Genomic DNA, 18,033 nt, shown 5'->3' on the forward strand with positions numbered 1-18,033 from the left:
TTGCTTGAAGACTGCCAGTGAGGGGGAGCTCACCACCTCCTTAGGCAGCCTATTCCACTGCTGAACTACTCTGACTGTGAAAAATTTTTTTCTTGATATCTAGCCTATATCGTTGTAGTTTAAACCCATTGCTGCACGTCCTTTCCTCTGCAGCCAACAGAAACAGCATCCTGCCCTCCTCTAAGTGACAACCTTTCAAATACTTAAAGTGGGCTATCATGTCCCCTCTCAACCTCCTTTTCTCCAGGCTGAACATTCCCAAGTCCCATCACCAGAGCTAGAAAGGTCGGGACATGCAGCAATACAGATCAGTGCGAACAAGCAGTTATTACATCACTTCATTTGCGTTCCAACGAAACCTCTTTTCTGGGGAGTTCTTTTTTAAAAAATAATGCAGGGAGATTGATTACTCTATTCCACATGTGTATGGACCCCTTTGGTACAGTGGGAAGCACACTTCTACACGGCCCTCATAGGTTTTCTTAGATTCCCAACCGGATCGCTGGGTTGTGGCTTTGAAGACGAGACAATCTGTTTGATCAGTAGAAACAACAGATGTCCCTTGCTTTGTGGCCTGAACAAACTGGGAGGGGAGGGGAAAACCTCCAACGCTTCACCTTACATCAGGGGTAGTCAACCTGTGGTCCTCCAGATGTTCATGGACTACCATTCCCATAAGCCCCTGCCAGCAAATGCTGGCAGGGGCTCATGAGAATTGTAGTCCATGGACATCTGGAGGACCACAGGTTGACTACCCCTGCCTTACATTACATCAGGTGATGTAGATGTGGCTGTCAGGTGACACCCACATCACACGGCGCACAGCAACACAGACCATGCCTGACTTTCTACAGCAGTGGTTCTCAACCTTCCTAATGCTGTGGCCATTTAATCCAATTCCTCATGTTGTGTTAACCCCCAACCATAAAATTATCCCCAATGTTCTTTCATAGAAATTAAACCAAAACTGACCAATGGTGTGAAGATCCATTGTTCATGATTGTATATAAACTGTATATATATAAATTGTATATAAATTGGCGGGTGCCTTCAGGAGGAGTGGCAAAAGTGCCCCCTCCCCGGCCAAGCTGCTCACCCTTCTGTGACCCCTGTGAAAGGGTCATTCAACCCCCAAAGGGGTCCCGACCCCCAGGTTCAGAACCACTGGTCTATAGCCCAAGCATGAACACTATTTCAGATAGGTCCATCCTACTTGGAGGAGGAAAAGCCATCTTCCACAGACAAGACAGACAGCTGGAGTGATTTTTCAAGCAATGTTGGCTTTATCGGGGCTGGAAAAAGAGTGTCACCACGGACCACTTCGCCCCCTCAAAAAACTACCCTTCCATCTGATCCCCCAGCTGGCCAATTTTGCTATAGCTCTTCATTCAGGGTTTCAGACGCGCTGGACGGCTTCCTCCGCCAACCCTCAACCCTCAAAAGCGTGTCAAGCTAAGGCAGAATCTTAAGGAAGCGGCTAAGTCTGGAATCGCCCAGACAGCAGGCCCAGCCGGTCAATGTTCTTGTGCAGGACGCTGTGCAAAACGCAGAGGTATTTGCCAACGTCGTTGTCCCTAGAGAAGTCCCGGAAGAAGAGCCCGGTTGCGGCATCAAAGGTGAACTTCTGCGGCAGCGGGCTGTTATCGCGCATGTAGTCCCAGACGCTGAGGAGCAAGAGGTGGACCTCGAAAGGGGCCAGCTGGTCGAAGATTTCATGCATGTTGCTGAGCACCGGGGGGAGGAGGTGGCCTTCCCCCATGCAGGCCACCAGGGCGCAGGAGGCCTGCAAGTGCCAAGGGGAGCGGACGGTGTCGTTCTCCCGCGAAGCCTCCCAATGGGCCATGAGGGTCGCCATGAGGCCCCGGAGCAAGACCGAGCAGTAGCACAAAGCCGGCCTCCCTGCCGCCACCAAGTTCAGGAGCTGAAAGAGCAGGGGGTTGTCGCGGAAGTACCGCCCGATCTGGATGTCTCGCTCCACGGTGTTGCGGGTGTGCTCTTCGGGAGGCCAGGCGAGCTCGCTGTTGGTGACGTCGGGGCAGATGCTCTCCACCAGGACCACGGCCACCGTCTTGGCCGCTTCAGGGCTGACTGCGGCTACGAGGCGCTGGGAGGACTCAGAGCTGCACCGCCCGCCTCCGCAGCACCGCAGCATCAAGCTCAGGAAGGTCTGGATGTTGTGGGCGATCTCTTCCGGCTCCCGCTGATACGGAGTGTGGGGCGGCTTCAGTCCCCTCCCGATCACCCCGGCGTGGAACACTGACCACACGCTGCCCGAGAAGTTCACCGCGGCCATGAAGCGCCGGTTGATGTCCAGCAGGGAGACCCTGGCCCCTTCCAGACTGGCATTGGTCCCAACAGCAGGTGGCTTGGCCACGCCGCCAAAGAGCTCAGCGTTGCCCGGATGCAAAGCCCCTTCCACCAAGTACTGGAGGATGGCTTTGCTGGCCGTGGGAGAGGCTCCGCTCAGGGAACAGAGCAGGCGGCTCCCGTAGCTGATGCCCGTGGGGCATTTGTGGCACAGCACCAGGAAAAAATGGTGCGCAGCGGACCGGATGAGGAAGAGGAGGTGAGCTGGCTGGATGGCTTTGGGCATGGGGCAAACCGAAAGCATCAAAGAAGCTGCCCGGGCGACCTCGGGGTTGCCGTGCAGCAGGAGCTGGCCAAAGTCATAGAGGTACAACGAGACCGCCTGGCCCAGCTGGTGGCCCATGGAGGCAGGGCCCTCATCCTCCCACTGCATGATCAAGGCCAGGTTCTGGAACAGCTGTGCCGTGTGCTGCTCAGACAGGTTGCCGGCGTGGATCTGGCACACGCACTTTTTGACCGTGGCAGGTAGAAGGTCGCTCATGCAGGAGCTCAGCACGGCGTGGAGTTGCGTGGCTAGGCTCAGCTCCTCCTGGCTCTTGGCCAGAGTCAACAAGTGGAAGAGGGCCTCGCTGCCGCAACTCGGGGTGCAGTAGACCGACAGCAGGATGAGCAGCTGGTGCTGCCACAGGAAACGCTTCCTCTCCAGCCGCAGCGTCTCCACACAAAGCTCTTGCACGTGGCCCTTCAGCTCATCCAGGAAAGGCACGGCCCGGGGCGGAGCCTCTGCCAAGCTGGCCGTCCCTCGGTTGTACACCAGCTTCTGGAGGTTGAGGAGCAGCAGCTGGATGACGCGGTCGCAGGCTTCTCGCACGCTGTCGTGGACGGCCAAGCCCGGGGTGGTGATGACGGAAGCTGGCATGGCGGTGTTGATGAGGAACTGGAGGGTACGGTAGGCACCTCCCGACGTCTGGCAGATGAGGTGGACCACAATGCTCACCATGTTCTCCAGATCCTCCCGAGGCAGTGACGCAAAGTGCTGGTGGAGTTGGTTGAGCACGCCCGGCTTGAGGGAGTCCACCAGTTCCACTGAGATGGTCCCCAGCAGAGTGGGGGACATGACCGCCAGCTGCAGCAAGAAGGGCACGGTAGCCTTCTGCTGCTGGTCCCGTGCGAGGCCCAGGCTCCCGTGGAACATGCTCAGCAGCTCCTGCTTGATGCTCTCCGAGTGGCGAGAAGCCAAGTGGCCCAAGATGCCCACCACAGAGGCAATCTTGGGGACCCTCTTGTCGGCCGCGGTGGTGCTCGGGAAGAGGAGGAGGTCGGCCGAAGCCGTCCCGTGCATGCAGAAGTCCTTGAGGCCGCAGGAGAGCACCCGGTTAATGATTGTGTTAGGGAAAGATGAGCCGATGTGAGCCACGACCCAATCGAAATGCGGCGAGTGCTGAACGGACGTGTCCAGGAGGGCATCCACACAAGCGTCAGGGCAGGTCCTGATCATCGACGAGAGGCACTGTGTGTAGATCTCCATCAGCGTCCGCGTCGCCTTGCAAGACATCCACAGCTGCAGCAGCTCGTTCAGGCTGCTGGCGTGGGGCACACCGTGGCGGCCTGCGTATTTGCTGCTCAGCTGCCCCATCAGGTCGATGGACCAGGCCGAGACCAAGGCCGCCCAAGCTTTGGGGTTCATACGGACAAACTCAGATAGCACAGCCTGGACCTCTTGAACCACGTCATCCAGGTTGGGACCCTGGGAACGGACACAACTGGGCCTGCCTTCACTGTTTTCGAGTTCCAGCAAGTATGTGCACACGTACTCATCAAAGACGCCCCGAAGGTGTTCCAGGACGGCGCTGCGAGCGGGCGGAAGGCTGCGCAGCAGCAGAATGGCACAACGGGCGTGCTCCTTGATGGTCAGCTTGTTGCCATGTACGGGGTCTATACCGCTAAGGAAGGCTTTGATCTCCTGGGCCAGCTCTTGGGAACTGTTGGAAGCAAAAGGAAACAACATCAGTCTTGAGCTGAAGGAGCATGATCATGGGTATAAACTACAGCTGGTCCAAAACGCAGTGGCCAGGGTCCTCACAGCAACACCATGGAGGTCCCACATCCAGCTTATCCTCCAACAACTGCAGTGGCTATCGGTCAAATTCCAGATCAGTCTTAAAGTTCTGGTAATCACCTTTAAGGCCATACGTGGTCAGGGTCCAGGGTACCTGAGGGACCACCTCTCTGCCTCAAAGAGCTCTGTGCTCTGCCACCTCCAACTGGCTAGTGATCCCTGGTCCCAAGGAAGCCCACCTGACCTCAACCAGGGCCACAGCCTTCTCTGTCCCGGCCCCCACCAGGTGGAATGAGCTCCTGGAAGAGATCAGGGCCCTAATGGAACTAAAACTGTTTCACAGTTCCTGCAAAATGGAGCTCCTCCACCAGGCGTTTGGTTGAGGTCGACTGGAACCCACAACACCTACTGGGCCCCTGAACCTTCCTCCCAGGAATCCACGTACCTGATTTGAACAACCATGGGCCTGTTTGATTGTTGTTCTATTAAACTGTTATTTTCTTGTTATTACTATTATCATTACCATTCCATTATTTCTGATATAAAAAATGAGTTTGATGTATAGTTCCTTTAACTTTCATGTGAACCACTCTAAGCCTCAGGAAAGAGCAATATACAAATGCAATCAATCAATTAAATGTTGATTCAGCCACACCGGTAGAAAACAGGATTTCAAAATAAGGAGGCCTTGGATTATTTTGTTTTGACCTCTGCGCAAAGCATTCTGTGGAACTCAAATGTTGCCACCCTACCAAAACTACAACAATACCAGCATCACATCACCCGTGTCTGGGTCTTGTCTGTCTCTGCCTGAGACTCAGGAAGAGTAATTGCTAGCCGGTCCCCACTCCAAACCTGTGGCATCTCCAGCACCTCCCCCCAACTTTACACAATGATGTGAAGATTAAATCAAGATAATATGATTGATCTCCTGCAAGCACATGATATTCAGAAGCGTATTACTTCTGAACACAGAGGTTCCTTATTGCTACCATAATGGTTACCTGTTGTGGAGTAGTGTTGGACTAGGTTCGGGAAGACTGGGATTTGAATTCTCATTTGTCCTGAAACTTACATGGGATAAGCATTTTAAAACGAACATCAAGGACCTGCTGCCTGAAGCGGCAAAGTCTATTCTATCAGAATTCTATCATCTCAGTTTTCTGTATGTACTGGACCACACCTGTATTTGTACACACCTCAATGTTTTACATTCTACTTTTCAGACTGCAAGCTCTTTGTCAGCTTGGTGCAGTGGTTAGGAGTGCGGACTTCTAATCCTGCGTGCCGGGTTAGATTCTGCACTCCCCCACATGCAGCCATCTGGGTGACCTTGAGCTCGCCACGGCACTGATAAAACTGTTCTGACCGAGCAGTGATATCAGGGCTCTCTCAGCTTCACCCACCTCACAGGGTGACGGTTGTGGGGAGAGGAATGGGAAGGTGACTGTAAGCCACTTTGAGCCTCCTTCGGTTCGAGAAAAGTGGCATATAAGAACCAACTTCTTCCTTGGGGCAGAGATCTACCCCTTTGGTTCATGTGGTCCCCATACATGATTGAAAGTGCTGTCAAATCACAGATGACTTATAGTGGCCTTGTGGGACTTTCAAGGCAAGAGACATTCGGAGTTGCTTTGCCACTGCCTGCCTCTGCATCATGACCCTGGTATTCTTTGGAGATCTCCCATCCAAATAGTAACCAAGGCTGACCCTGCTTAGCTTCCGAGATCATGAGATTAGGCTACTCATACGTGTATTAACATTCGAGTGGGTAGCCGTGTGGGCCAACAAAGTTTTATTCAAGGTCTGAGCTTCCATGCGCGCGCACACTTCCTCAGAATTCCATGACATTGTACCGGAGGAAGTGTGCATGCACACGAAATCATATATATCTTGACTAAAACTCTGTCGGTCTTAAAGGTGCCCCTGGACTCTAAAAACGGATTAACATCTTGATCTATCTTGCATCCTGTTTTTATCCTCGATCCTACAGGAACCGAAAGCCAATCCAAACGATGGTTAAAATTAAACATATTCCTCAGGGAAGGGATCCGTAGCTGAAACGATTCATACAAAATAAATGGTATTCATAATAACCAGGCAAGCTTCTGGAGAGGCGCAATAAAAATGTTCCAAATAAACCATATATGGCGATGAATTCCAGCGACATGGCTGGAAGCAAGCAGCGACAATAAAGTCTGATTCTTTCCCATCCAACCCCACCCACCCGAGCGGACCATCTCCAGAACCAATCTTGGCGGAGGGTCCCAGTTCCCAGTTGGCGGGAATACCTGAGCGCCGGCGGGGCGGCTGCCGGTTTCGGGCTGGGGGCGGACCCCGGAGGACCAACCACCCCCGCGGGATCGCACAGAGCAGACATGCTGGCCCGGGGGAGAGAAACTGGGAAAGAATCAGCGTCTCCCCCCTTTTTTTTTCGTTCTGCGCCTGCGCGGGGTAACTTTGTCGTGCGGCGGGGGAGCATAAAGCAGCGCGCGCACGGTGTCCCATAAAAACGCCACCCCGGATTCCGCGGTCTGCGGCCTCATCGTTCCGTTTCTTGCCGCAGCCAAGGAGCCAGACAAGTGCTTGCAACGTCGTATCCTGGAAGGGACGGGTATGTTTAGATGCGCGCTCTCTCTCTCTTTGAAGAGGTCTTAAGTCAAGAACAGTAGGATATGCGCGCGTGTTGTGGAGGAATAGTTTTGTGGTACCTCAAACAAAAACACTGTTCCAAAAGATAGGTAGGTCTCTGTTTTGTACTAGAAAGAAAAGAGCAAAAACGCCACTCGTACTTCAAACATTTAATAACATTTGAGGCAGGGGATGAACTTTCGTGTATCACTGCTCACCACTTCAGACCTCATTTCTGAAGAAACGAACAATGACTCACAAAAGCTTACCCCCTCTGCCACAAGTTTTGTCCAGTGTTATAATGTTACTAGAGTTTTGCTCTTTTCTACTGACAAACAGGACTATGCATCTTGTTTGGTACCAGGCTTATTCACTTACATTATTTCTAGTCTGCCTTTCTCACTGGGACTCAAGATGGAGAGCCAACGGCAGATCCTCATGGTCATCATGTGGCTCCTTGGGCAGTTGAAGGTTCAACACTCTCTCCCTTACAGAGTTGTGGACGGATAAAATTGGTTGGAGAGTGAACCAGACGTGAGTACTTTCACATGCACAAACTAATCCACTTTGCAACTAGATTTTACTGTATGAAACAGCAAAATCCACTTGCAAATAGTTGATGAAGTGATGGAACTGCATTATTTAATTCTAGCATGTGGGAAAGTGCCCACTGTCTTGGGTTCCTTAGAGCAGAGGGAGTCAACATGTGGTCCTCCAGATGTCCATGGACTACAATTCCCATGAGCCCCTGCCAGCATTTGCTGACAGGGGCTCATGGGCATTGTAGTCCATGGACATCTGGAGGACCACAGGTTGACTACCCCTGCCTTAGAGGAAGGGCTGATAAATATGTGGTGCATGGAAATGTAATGGTAGTTAGATACCAGTTTTGTTTTGTTAATGTATTGTCTCTCCTCAATGGGGCAGAAAGCAGCTTATGATGTTCTCCACTCCTCAGTTTTATCCTCATAACAACCCTTTGAAGTAGGGTAGCTTGAGAGTGTGTGACTGGCCCAAGGCCACCAAGCAAAGCTTCCAAAGCAAACTGAGGGTTTGAACCTGAGACTGCATCTTACCGCATGGAGGATTACCGTATAAATCTTTTGCCCCCCAAAAGTAGGGAATATCTCAGTTCAGGCCCATCAACCATCAATATTCTTGTGGTAGGAAGTGGACTTGGTTTGAGTCTTAGGTATAATACCCAACTTTTCTTCTAAGCTAGGCTTTCTCAACTTGAAGATGCTGGAAGTGTTTCCTGAATGAGAGCTAATGAGTGAAAGTTAATTAATTTTTAATATAATTTCAAAATTTGTTAAACATCGGTTGGGTGACCGTATCGACACCCCCCCCCCATAGCTAATAATAGGCCTGAAGGGGGTGAGGAGGGGAGCAGGGGGTTGGACTAGATGTCCTGTGTGGCCCCCTCCCATTTCTATGATTCCCAACCATGTTTTGCACGATTGCGCCACTTCTGGGTTTTCTCAAAGCCTGAAGAATGTTTCAGGGGTTTCTCAATGGTAAAAAGTTGAGAAAGGCTGTTCTAGGCTATGTAATGCCGATCAGACATGTTTGTTTGTCTGGAACTGCTGCTCCCAAATACACTTCTTTGAAAAATGAGGAAGGTGGATGAGCAACGCAATTGAGGGCAATACCTTCCAAGTGCCACACTGAGCATGCTCAGATAGATTAACCTCCTTCCTCACGACAAGGTAAGATTTGTATAAGAGCAGAAAATGCTTGCCTCCCCCCCTCTCCATCCTCCCCTTTCTTCTATAGCAGTGGCAAGCTCTTCTCTGCCTGGTGCTGTCGTTTCCCTTCTTTGAATTTCGCCTTGGGAGTTGCAGCACAAACACAGGAGGGCTATATGAACCCTGCCCTTCCGTTCCATCGCTGGCTCCACCTCCCAGGGCTATTTACAGTCGGGACCTCACTCCCAGCATCTCTTTCCAATACCAAGGGCTGAGTCCTAGAAGATGGGAGCCCTGCTTCTCTTCCTCTCTCGTCATGAAATCCTGCCTTGGACTCCCAAGCATGCTTGATTTCTTTACTACTGTTTCCATTTTGTCCATGCCTCCTATCCCTGAAAGCGTAGCTAAGACACATTTTCGCCACTAGAGGGGACGATAACTCGCCTTGATTCAATTTTAGGGGATGATGACGGGCCTTGGGGGGGAAGAGCTGGATGTTTTGGTCTGCCTGAGGGGGGAAAAAAAACCTGAGAGGAAGGGAAGGTGATTGTAAGAGTTGGTTTTTATACCTGGCTTATCACCACCAGAAGGCAGGTAATGACAGAAAATATACAAAATAATTTAATTTATATAATTAAAACAATTGCTATGTAAACTTTATTTTAAATATCTTATTAAAAACTGCCTCCTAAGACCTTTCTGTTGGGCAGCTTGAGGTTTTGTGGATGGGATTTCCAGCATTTCCTCGGTGTTAGTTTCATGGTCTCTGCCATAGGCCTGGCAAACAGCTCTGGCTTACAGGACTTCTGGAACTGTCGAAGGTCCTGGAGAGCCCTGATTTTACCAGGAAGAGCGTTCCACCAGGTTGGGGCCAGGACAGTAAAGGCCCTGGCTCTGGTCAAGGCCAGTTATACTTCTTTTGGGCCAGGGATCCTGAGTAAGTGCTGATCACTTGACCTATACCCTACTACAACTTTTGTTAGCCTTTAAGGTACTACTGGACTCTGACTCTTTTCTACTACTTCAAGAAGTGATGGACAAAGTTGCTGTCGCTCTGTTCCTGAATCCATTACTTTCAGAAATGAATGGCTGCCTTCAACATAGTAGTAAGTGGGAGGTATCTGGGAATATTATTATAGGGGAGGGGCTAAACCTGCCCTTTGTCAGTGTAAAGTCTGCTGTTCTATTGGTCTAGCCTGGGTTCTATTTTTGATCACTCTAGATCTGGCTCAGCAGGAAAGAAATTGCACATACCTCCATGTTGAAATGGGTTGAGTATTGTCTAAATAGGGCAGGAGTAACCAAACTGAGGCTCTCCAGATGTCTATGGACTACAATTAACATGAGCACCTGCCAGCACAACTGGAGAGCTAAGATTTGGCCACCCCTGCAATAGGGTCTCCCATCCAGGTGCCTTAAAAGACTGGCTTTCTTTAGCTTCAGTAGAAGATTGACATCATGTACTAGTATTCTGCTCATCGATCTGAGGAAAAAATGTTCCTTTATACTATTTCTTTAGTACATTTCCATCCTGTCCATCCTCTGATGCATTCAGATCAGAATAATTTTAAGATACCCCCTGTCTCTCTTAATTATTTAAAAAAATGCATCTTTGGACAGCAGCAGTTAATTGGTCGGAACTCAAAAGCTCCTGCTGTAGGGAACGTGTTAGCAACTGCAACTTCCCTTACAATATGTGTACAGTCTGAATGCTGGAATACATCTGAGGCTTTTGGCTTCTGTTTTATTTTGGGTGTCACCCATGTCTCTTAATGGCATGTAATCGGTCCCTAATCGTTAAACAGGACCCTCCTGCACACGAGAAAGCCAAGCCAACCACTTTGCCATGCATCTTCCTTTACCGTGATCTTCAAGCATAAGCCATTTCCTTTGTCCTAAACAGCTTTTTGTCTTTTGAACAGGTCTTATGATCTAAACAAAATTGCTCCTTGGATTCCATACAGAAGAACTTAAAAGACCAACTTCACTGACTTGTTCAAACCGTGTCAGTGAACCAGAGGATGGTTCAAGCCTGGCCCAGTACTGGGCTTTATTTCTCCTTCTGATTTTGGTTAAAGAGAACCAAACACGATGCCCCGTCAGCTATTTGGGGAACGAATCTTCACAGCCTTTCTCAGGAAAGATGTTTTATTTAGCAGCTCTTTCACTATCAGGCTTCTTCTTGTCTTCTATGGAGTTTATCAGGACAGAACAATGTTGGTCAAGTATACAGACATTGACTATCAGGTATTCACTGATGCTGCCAAGTATATAACAGAGGGGCAGTCGCCTTACCTAAGAGCCACATACCGCTACACTCCACTACTGGCCTGGATCTTAACCCCAAACATCTACCTTATCGACCTTTACGGAAAGTTGCTCTTTATTGCTGGGGATCTGGTTGCTGCATACCTCATGTACCAGATTCTGCTGCTCAGAGGGCTGGATAGCAGGCGGGCCTGTGGGTGTTGTGCCTTCTGGCTCCTCAACCCTCTGCCCATGACTGTATCCAGCCGAGGAAACGCCGAGTCCCTGGTCGCTGCCCTAGTCCTGGGCACCCTGTATTATATGGAAAAGAAGCATCTAGCCAAGGCTGCCGCTCTGTATGGCCTGTCTGTGCACATGAAAATTTACCCGGTGACCTACGCCTTGCCCATAGTTCTCCATTTGCAAAGCATCCAAAGCCATGAAAAAGGACACACGGATGTTCCGGAGAAAGGGAAAGTGGGCGACTTCCGGAGGTTTCTCGTAAGGCTCTTCAGTCGGGACGTTCTGCTTTTTGCGACTGTGGCTGGAGGTACTTTTGCCGCCCTCGGCCTTGTTTTTTATTTCTCGTACGGCCGGGACTTTCTGGAGCAGACCTATTTCTACCACTTAACCAGGAGGGATACCCGTCACAACTTCTCGCCCTATTTCTACATGCTGTACTTGACTGCAGAAAGCGAGTGGGGTTTTTCCCTCGGACTTGCCGCCTTCCTGCCTCAGCTCCTGCTGCTTTTGGTGATCTCTTTTGCTTACTACCGAGACCTCGTCTTCTGCGCCTTCCTGCACACTGCTGTGTTTGTGAGTTTCAACAAAGTGTGCACCTCCCAGTATTTCCTGTGGTACCTTTGCCTTCTGCCACCTGTAATCCCCCTCCTGAGGATGTCCTGGCAACGGGCCGCACTCCTTTTCCTGCTGTGGCTGACGGGGCAAGCTCTGTGGCTGGCACCTGCATACTTTTTGGAATTCGAGGGGCAGAACACTTTCTTGCTCATATGGCTAGCGGGCTTGTTCTTTCTTTTTGCCAACTCTGTGATTCTCGTTCAGATTATCATTCACTATTGCCCTGGTCAGATGACGAGGAAAATTAAGCTACAGTAAGACTGCCCTTGCTGAACTAGTGAAATTCTTTAGGCTGTTCTCAGAATTAAATGGGGACCAGGTAACAATTTTTTACATGTTGGGCTAATACAATTTTGCAGTTTTGTTTTTTTGAAGGTTTGTGCTTGGTTTATAATATAATGGAGGTGAAGAGGTCTGGGAAGGGGCTAATATAATCCTTGTAAAGTCTGCGTGAGATACAAGACTCCCAAATTCTTCAAAATGGCTCTTTTATTGAATCCAAACTCCGAGCAAGGAACAAGGGAAAACCACAAACTTATATGCAGTTTAGAGAGCCTGCCTGATTTGGTTCTTAATGGGCACTGTTCATTGGTCCATAAGGTTTCCACAATTAGCGTCTCTGATTAATTATTTTACAATCCTTCCTGTGCACTGTGGCCTGCATTAGCACAACTTGGGAGTACATACATAATAATGCTGATCTTTGGGAAATATTTGTTTAAATGTAAACGTGAAGTCCTTTGACTGTTCCTGCCTTCTCCAAAGCCCAATGAGATGTGAGAGAGATCCTCTCTCCTTCCTCGCAATAGACTTACAATGGGTGGGAGGTTTTTACCTTTGCTGAGTTTGTAGGAAGAAATAGTATGCCAAATTTGTCCAGCTCTGAAAGGGCAGGTTTGGCGGCAGCCACAAATAATATCTGACTCCTGGGCTACACCAGTATTTGGAGATGGCCTACTATGGTATGGTGATGATTGTTCATATAAAACTTGTTAAAAATTCAATTTTTAGATAACAAATTTTGGGGGCCATAGGAGGGAGTCCCTTTAACCCAAATGAAATTTTGACACTACTTTAGGAAGAAAATCGATACTAAGTCATCAAATTAATCTGTCATGGTGAACCTGTAGGAAAGGTGACTCCCAGGATAGTGCTGCAAGTTTACTTACTGTCCTTGGCGAAGTTATGGCCACCAAGAAGGCCATCTTGTATGTTACAAAATGTTATCAGCTGCAACAAGATCTTTACTTGGATGGGAAATTTGAATCATACAACTGAAGCGAAAGAAATTCTCCTGCAACTTGGGAGGAGTATCAGAAGACCTTTTTGCAATCAAAACAAGGGGCTTATTGTCTGTTTCTGCCTCCACTGGTCTACCATCGATACAAATTCCTCATATGAAGCATCTTACAACCAAGCTCTATGGTTAAAGCCTCTTTCTATATGCGCATAATTATATCCTGCTGGAGTTCGAGCCTGAGACACATAAGCTACAGCCAGACCACCAGTATTCACTGCATCCCCAACCTGTGGGCCGCAGACCAGATGTGGTCCATTGACTTACTGGAGGTGGGCCGCGAAGGACGCCTTCTCCCCCCCCCCCCGGCCCTTTACTTCATCCACGATCTGGCAGGCGCACATGGGACTATCTCGTTGCAGAGAAACAAGCTCAGAGTTCCCACTGATTTGTCATTGTCATGAGTTAAAATTTCCATGAAAATAAAATGTTCCTTATGTTCATTGTTGTGGCGTGTCTGTATCTTATTTTGAAGGGATTTTTAAACATTACCATAGCGACCAGAGTCAGAGAGCGTTAGGGCAGTGGGCCTCAGTAAAACTGTCAAACGTTGAGTGGTCCCCGGTGATAAAAAGGTTGGGGACCACTGCTTTAGATCAGCGGTCCGCAAACTTTTGGTGGCCGCGGACCGCTGTGCTGGGGTGGGGGGAGAGGGCGACCCGGGGCTCCGCGCATGCGCGGAAGCCCCGGCACAAACGCGCATGTGCGGACTTGCCGCACACATGCGTGTGCGTCCGGTGGGGGCGCAAGCGTGCACGCGCAGCAGCACTGAGCACGTGCGAAACTGCCACGCACGCGCATTTGCGGTCCCATTGGACACGCGCATGTGCTGCAAGTGTGCGCATGCGCGTTTTCGCCACCGGCATGCCGGTGGTCGCAGCTCCCTCTCCCCGCCCCTCCAGGCCACGAGGAAATCGGTCGCCAAAGCGGCCAATTAGCTTGCGGCCTGGCAAGCTTCTCTTCCCCCCCCCCCTCCCGAAGCAAGAAGCTTGCCGGGCTGCAAGTTAATCGGCCGCTTTGGCGAGCTTCTCGGTGCGGGGGGGGGCGGGAAGAGGGAGCCACAGCCCGGCGCTGAGGCCAGGCTGCGGCCCGGGGGTTGGGGACCACTGCTTTAGATGCACCAGTAGACAATTTAATTTGACACGTGCTATTATAATAGTAGAGCCTCTTGTGGCGCAGAGTGGTAAGGCAGCCGTCTGAAAGCTTTGCCCATAAGGTTGGGAGTTCAATCCCAGCAGCCGGCTCAAGGTTGACTCAGCCTTCCATCCTTCCGAGGTCGGTAAAATGAGTACCCAGCTTGCTTGCTGGGGGGGTAAACGGTAATGACTGGGGAAGGCACTGGCAAACCACCCCGTATTGAGTCTGCCATGAAAACGCTGGAGGGCGTCACCCCAAGGGTCAGACATGACTCGGTGCTTGCACAGGGGATACCTTTACCTTTTTATTATAATAGTGATGTACAGAAAGAATTGGAAATACAATGGATAGAATACAATCAATTAGTGTCAAGGTGAAGTTCAGATTTTGAAAAACGCGCAGATATGAGTGCTCCCCTTACTGACTTTGAGAATATCTTATACTTCTTAATAAACCACATTTGCAAGGTCAGATATATAAACTTCTTTTAAAATATGAAACTGAATCCGAACAAGTTAAAAACTGCATGATCAAAAACTGTATGATGACTGTTACTATGGAAGAATGGGACCGAGCTTGGTCTAAAATTCCTAAACAAACGAATAGTCAGATTTTAAGAGAAAATTGGTATAAGATGTTTTACAGATGGTATATTACTCCTAAAGTTATTGCAAAAATGCCTAAAGGGTATAATAATAAATGGTGGAAATCTAATAATACGGATGGCTGTTTTTATAATATGTGGTGGAATTGTGAGAATGCAAAAAGTTATTGGGCCAAAATACATATATTACAGGAAATATCTACGTTTCGATTCCCACTCAAACCTGCTTGTATGTTGTAAGTGTACATCCAGAAGTTTTACCGAACACAGCCAGGATTTTCTTCTTCTATGCGAAGAATTGATTCAAATGGGTAGCCGTGTTGGGTCTGAAGTAGCTCAATAAAATCAGAGTCCAGTAGCACCTTTAAGACCAACAAAATTTATTCAAGGCATGAACTTTCGTGTGCAAGCACCCTTCGTCAGACTATGATCTTCTTACATGACAGGGAATATATTGGGCGAAAAATTGTAAAGCGATGGAGTCTCGATGTATTTCCCAATGGTTGGATAAAGTAACAGAACTAGCAAAAATAGCTAGACTTACTAGATTGATTAACAAAATGCCTGTGGAAGAATATGATGAACAATGGAGCTATTTTATGGAATATCTCAAGAAATTTTATATGGAATAGCATAGATAGAGGACTTTCTATTCTATTTTTCTGTCCATTAGACATCCGGATGTCCTTAGACAATTATATCCTTTGTAGTACTAATTTAGTTGTTAGCTGTTTTTTCTTCTTTTTCTGTTACTATATCAATATACTATAAATAAAATTACAAATTTGGAATAAAATAGTGATGTACTGGCTGGATCAATGCTTAGTTTTTCAAACTCCGCTGGGAATGGTTTTCCCAGGACCCTTGCACATTTTAAAAAACATTTTAAATGTTTTGCGTCTAGGTTGGATATAAAGGTTCCCACAAAATTGGCCATTTCCAGAAATGTCTGGACTCCCCTCTTAGTCTGTGGGTAACCACTGTATTCCAGGCTTGATTTTCTCAGTAAGAGGCAGAAGGGGGCAGGGTCCCTCCCAGAACTCTTTTGGCTTTTGAAGTTGGATATATTGAGGCCAAGCCTGGCTAGAGTTACCAACTGCAGGTAGGAAATCCCTGGAAGTTTTGTGTTGGGGTCTAAAGCCCACAGAGGCTTCTGCGGAAATAATGCCATAGAGCAGGGGTAGTCAAACTGCGGCCCTCCAGATGTCCATGGACTACAATTCCCAGGAGCCCCTGCCAGCGTATGCTGGCAGGGGCTCCTGGGAATTGTGGTCCATGGACATCTGGAGGGCCGTAGTTTGACTACCCCTGCCATAAAGTCTGCCATATCAATATTGGGCAGTATATAGATTGGAGGAACAGGAGTTGGAAAACAAAAAAGGAAGGCTCCTTAGGCTGGAAGAGGATTTTTCACATTTCTCACATTTCTCAAGAGGAAGGAAAGGGTGGAGGCCAACAGTGGACAAGATCCACTAACTGGCAGAGAGTCAGGAGCCTGGAGGGCCTTTGTCTTTCTTCTTCAGGCTCTTCTGCTGGCAACAGGGCCCAGGCACCCTTCTTCTCCTCCTTCTTGCCAATAGTTCTTAGTTCTTTCCCTCGGAAGGGGAGGGGCCAGTCTTTCAGCCAGGTGCCCTGGAGGGGTCGGTTATGGGCTGTCCTGGCCTAGGGAATCTGGCTGGCGGTTTCCCTTTAACTCGCTGGGCTGCTTTTCGTTTTCTTTTAAGTGAATGTGATATTTTTGTTGGGAGACTTGTTCTACCCCTCAAGGTTAATTGAGATGCAAGAGATTTGGATTGCAGGAAGTCACGGACGGCCCCAGGGCAAGAGGCAGCTACAAGGGAACCAAAGGCTGAGGAGGACAATTTGAGTCTGGGGGAGGAGGAGGAGAAGGAGGCGTGGTGCGTGACCGACCTCAGGCATCACAGTTCTCCTTCATCACGAAAGGTGGGCCGCGTTTTCGCTCCCTCCCTCCTGCCATTTCTCCCCAAAGTGCTCTTAGGAGCTTCGATCCAGCCCAGGAGCTGCAAAACGAGGCGCGCGGAGGCGGCCAAGAAAACACCCGGGCACCCGCCGGGATGCGAAAGGGTTAACGGGACTGCAGGACATTCTGGGAAAGGAGGCGGGCCTATGCAGATCTCTGGCGAATGACTGTCCGAGCCTTGGTGTTCCAATTCTGAAACTGACAAAGCGGAGAGAATCCCCCAATTATGACATCAGAATGACCTCCGGGAGGCTGGAGAGCGGGAAGGCAGCAAGAGCCGCGGTGGGGAGAGGCAGGGCGAGGCGGCGCGACCCCTGCGGAGCGGGCTGTGGGGCGGGGCGGCCCCGGCTGCGGCGTTGCCCTCCGAGGCCTGCAAGGCTGGCGGCCAGCGAGGGGGACGGGTTCCCTGGGCAGGATGGGCATCGCTTCTCGGCCTTTTGGCTAAGATCAAGTGTAGTATCTGTTCTTATCAGTTTAATATCTGATACGTCCTCTATCTGAGGACTATATATTAAATGGATTTTTGGAACAGGGAGATGGAAGAGGGGCTTGCTCTGTCCACTCCACGCATCGACCTGGTATTGAAGTGCCTCCAGGAACGGTGCACCTCCCACCCCAGGGAGAACTTTCACGGTTCAAAAAATAGATGAATTTCCTATCTTTTTGTTCTTTTTCCTTTCGTCTTCAATTTAAAGCTGGTAATGTACAATTTGTTTCCCCTTTTATTTTTATCATATTCCAGTTTTCCTATAATTTTGCAAATACATTGAATGAATTTTCAATCCATCTTATTTGTTCGAAAAGACTTAAAGAGAAAAAGCAGGGCCGATTTCCATTTCAAAGCACGCTAAACGGTTAGAGCGATGGCCGAAGGGTTCTTGAGGCAGAAATTGGACTGGGCGTCATCCCGTTCCGGACGCGCTCTGTGCCGCCCATTAGACGGGAAGAGCGGGCACTGCCAAGTGGAGGCGCCATCAGAGAAGCACCGGGAAAGCCAGCCTCAGCCGCGAATCGAAAGGGCGTCCTGGGAAAGGGGGCGGGCCTATGCAGAGCGCTGGCCAATGACTGCTCGAGCCCCGGCATTTCAAGCTGTGAAACTGACAGAGAGGAGTGAACCTGCGAAGGATTCTCCCGAAAGCCGCTAACCCGGGAGGCGGAGAGAACAGCTCGGTCGGAAGGCAGGAAGAGGCGGCGCGACCCCGGCGGAGCGGCCTGCGAGGCGGC

General features: G+C 49.6%; 2 protein-coding genes and 1 non-coding gene across 5 annotated transcripts; 2 read left to right on the forward strand and 1 right to left on the reverse strand.

Annotated features, from left to right (window-relative positions):
- Window positions 1-1,260: 1,260 nt before the first annotated feature.
- INTS5 (integrator complex subunit 5) lies at window positions 1,261-6,848 on the reverse strand. The gene is made up of 2 exons (XM_077324443.1): window positions 6,658-6,848; window positions 1,261-4,289 (listed from the first exon to the last, which is right to left on the reverse strand). The coding sequence occupies exons 1-2, from the start codon at window positions 6,846-6,848 to the stop codon at window positions 1,478-1,480; spliced, it is 3,003 nt and encodes a 1,000-aa protein (XP_077180558.1). The 3' UTR covers window positions 1,261-1,477.
- PIGM (phosphatidylinositol glycan anchor biosynthesis class M) lies at window positions 6,837-13,539 on the forward strand. 3 transcript variants are annotated; one of them, XM_077324450.1, is made up of 2 exons: window positions 6,837-6,980; window positions 10,608-13,539. In XM_077324450.1, the coding sequence occupies exon 2, from the start codon at window positions 10,777-10,779 to the stop codon at window positions 12,046-12,048; it is 1,272 nt and encodes a 423-aa protein (XP_077180565.1). In that variant the 5' UTR covers window positions 6,837-6,980; window positions 10,608-10,776; the 3' UTR covers window positions 12,049-13,539. The 3 variants fall into 3 exon arrangements, with proteins under 3 accessions (XP_077180565.1, XP_077180574.1, XP_077180583.1); XM_077324459.1 differs by lacking the exon at window positions 6,837-6,980 and adding an exon at window positions 7,002-7,531; XM_077324468.1 differs by lacking the exon at window positions 6,837-6,980 and adding an exon at window positions 8,684-8,706.
- A 3,691-nt stretch (window positions 13,540-17,230) lies between these two features.
- LOC143827978 (U2 spliceosomal RNA) lies at window positions 17,231-17,421 on the forward strand. The gene has a single exon (XR_013227460.1). It is a non-coding gene; the product is annotated as a U2 spliceosomal RNA (small nuclear RNA).
- Window positions 17,422-18,033: the final 612 nt, after the last annotated feature.

This window comes from Paroedura picta, chromosome 1, assembly GCF_049243985.1.
Source record: "Paroedura picta isolate Pp20150507F chromosome 1, Ppicta_v3.0, whole genome shotgun sequence".
Lineage (NCBI taxonomy): Eukaryota > Metazoa > Chordata > Lepidosauria > Squamata > Gekkonidae > Paroedura > Paroedura picta.

Excerpts from the sequence above, each read along its gene's own strand:
- INTS5 (XM_077324443.1), bottom strand. The coding sequence starts at position 6,848 with ATGCTCCCCCGCCGCACGACAAAGTTACCCCGCGCAGGCGCAGAACGA. Across the intron at positions 4,290-6,657 it reads GCCGCCCCGCCGGCGCTCAG|TTCCCAAGAGCTGGCCCAGG; the intron begins GTATTCCCGCCA and ends TGCTTCCAACAG.
- PIGM (XM_077324450.1), top strand. The coding sequence starts at position 10,777 with ATGCCCCGTCAGCTATTTGGGGAACGAATCTTCACAGCCTTTCTCAGG.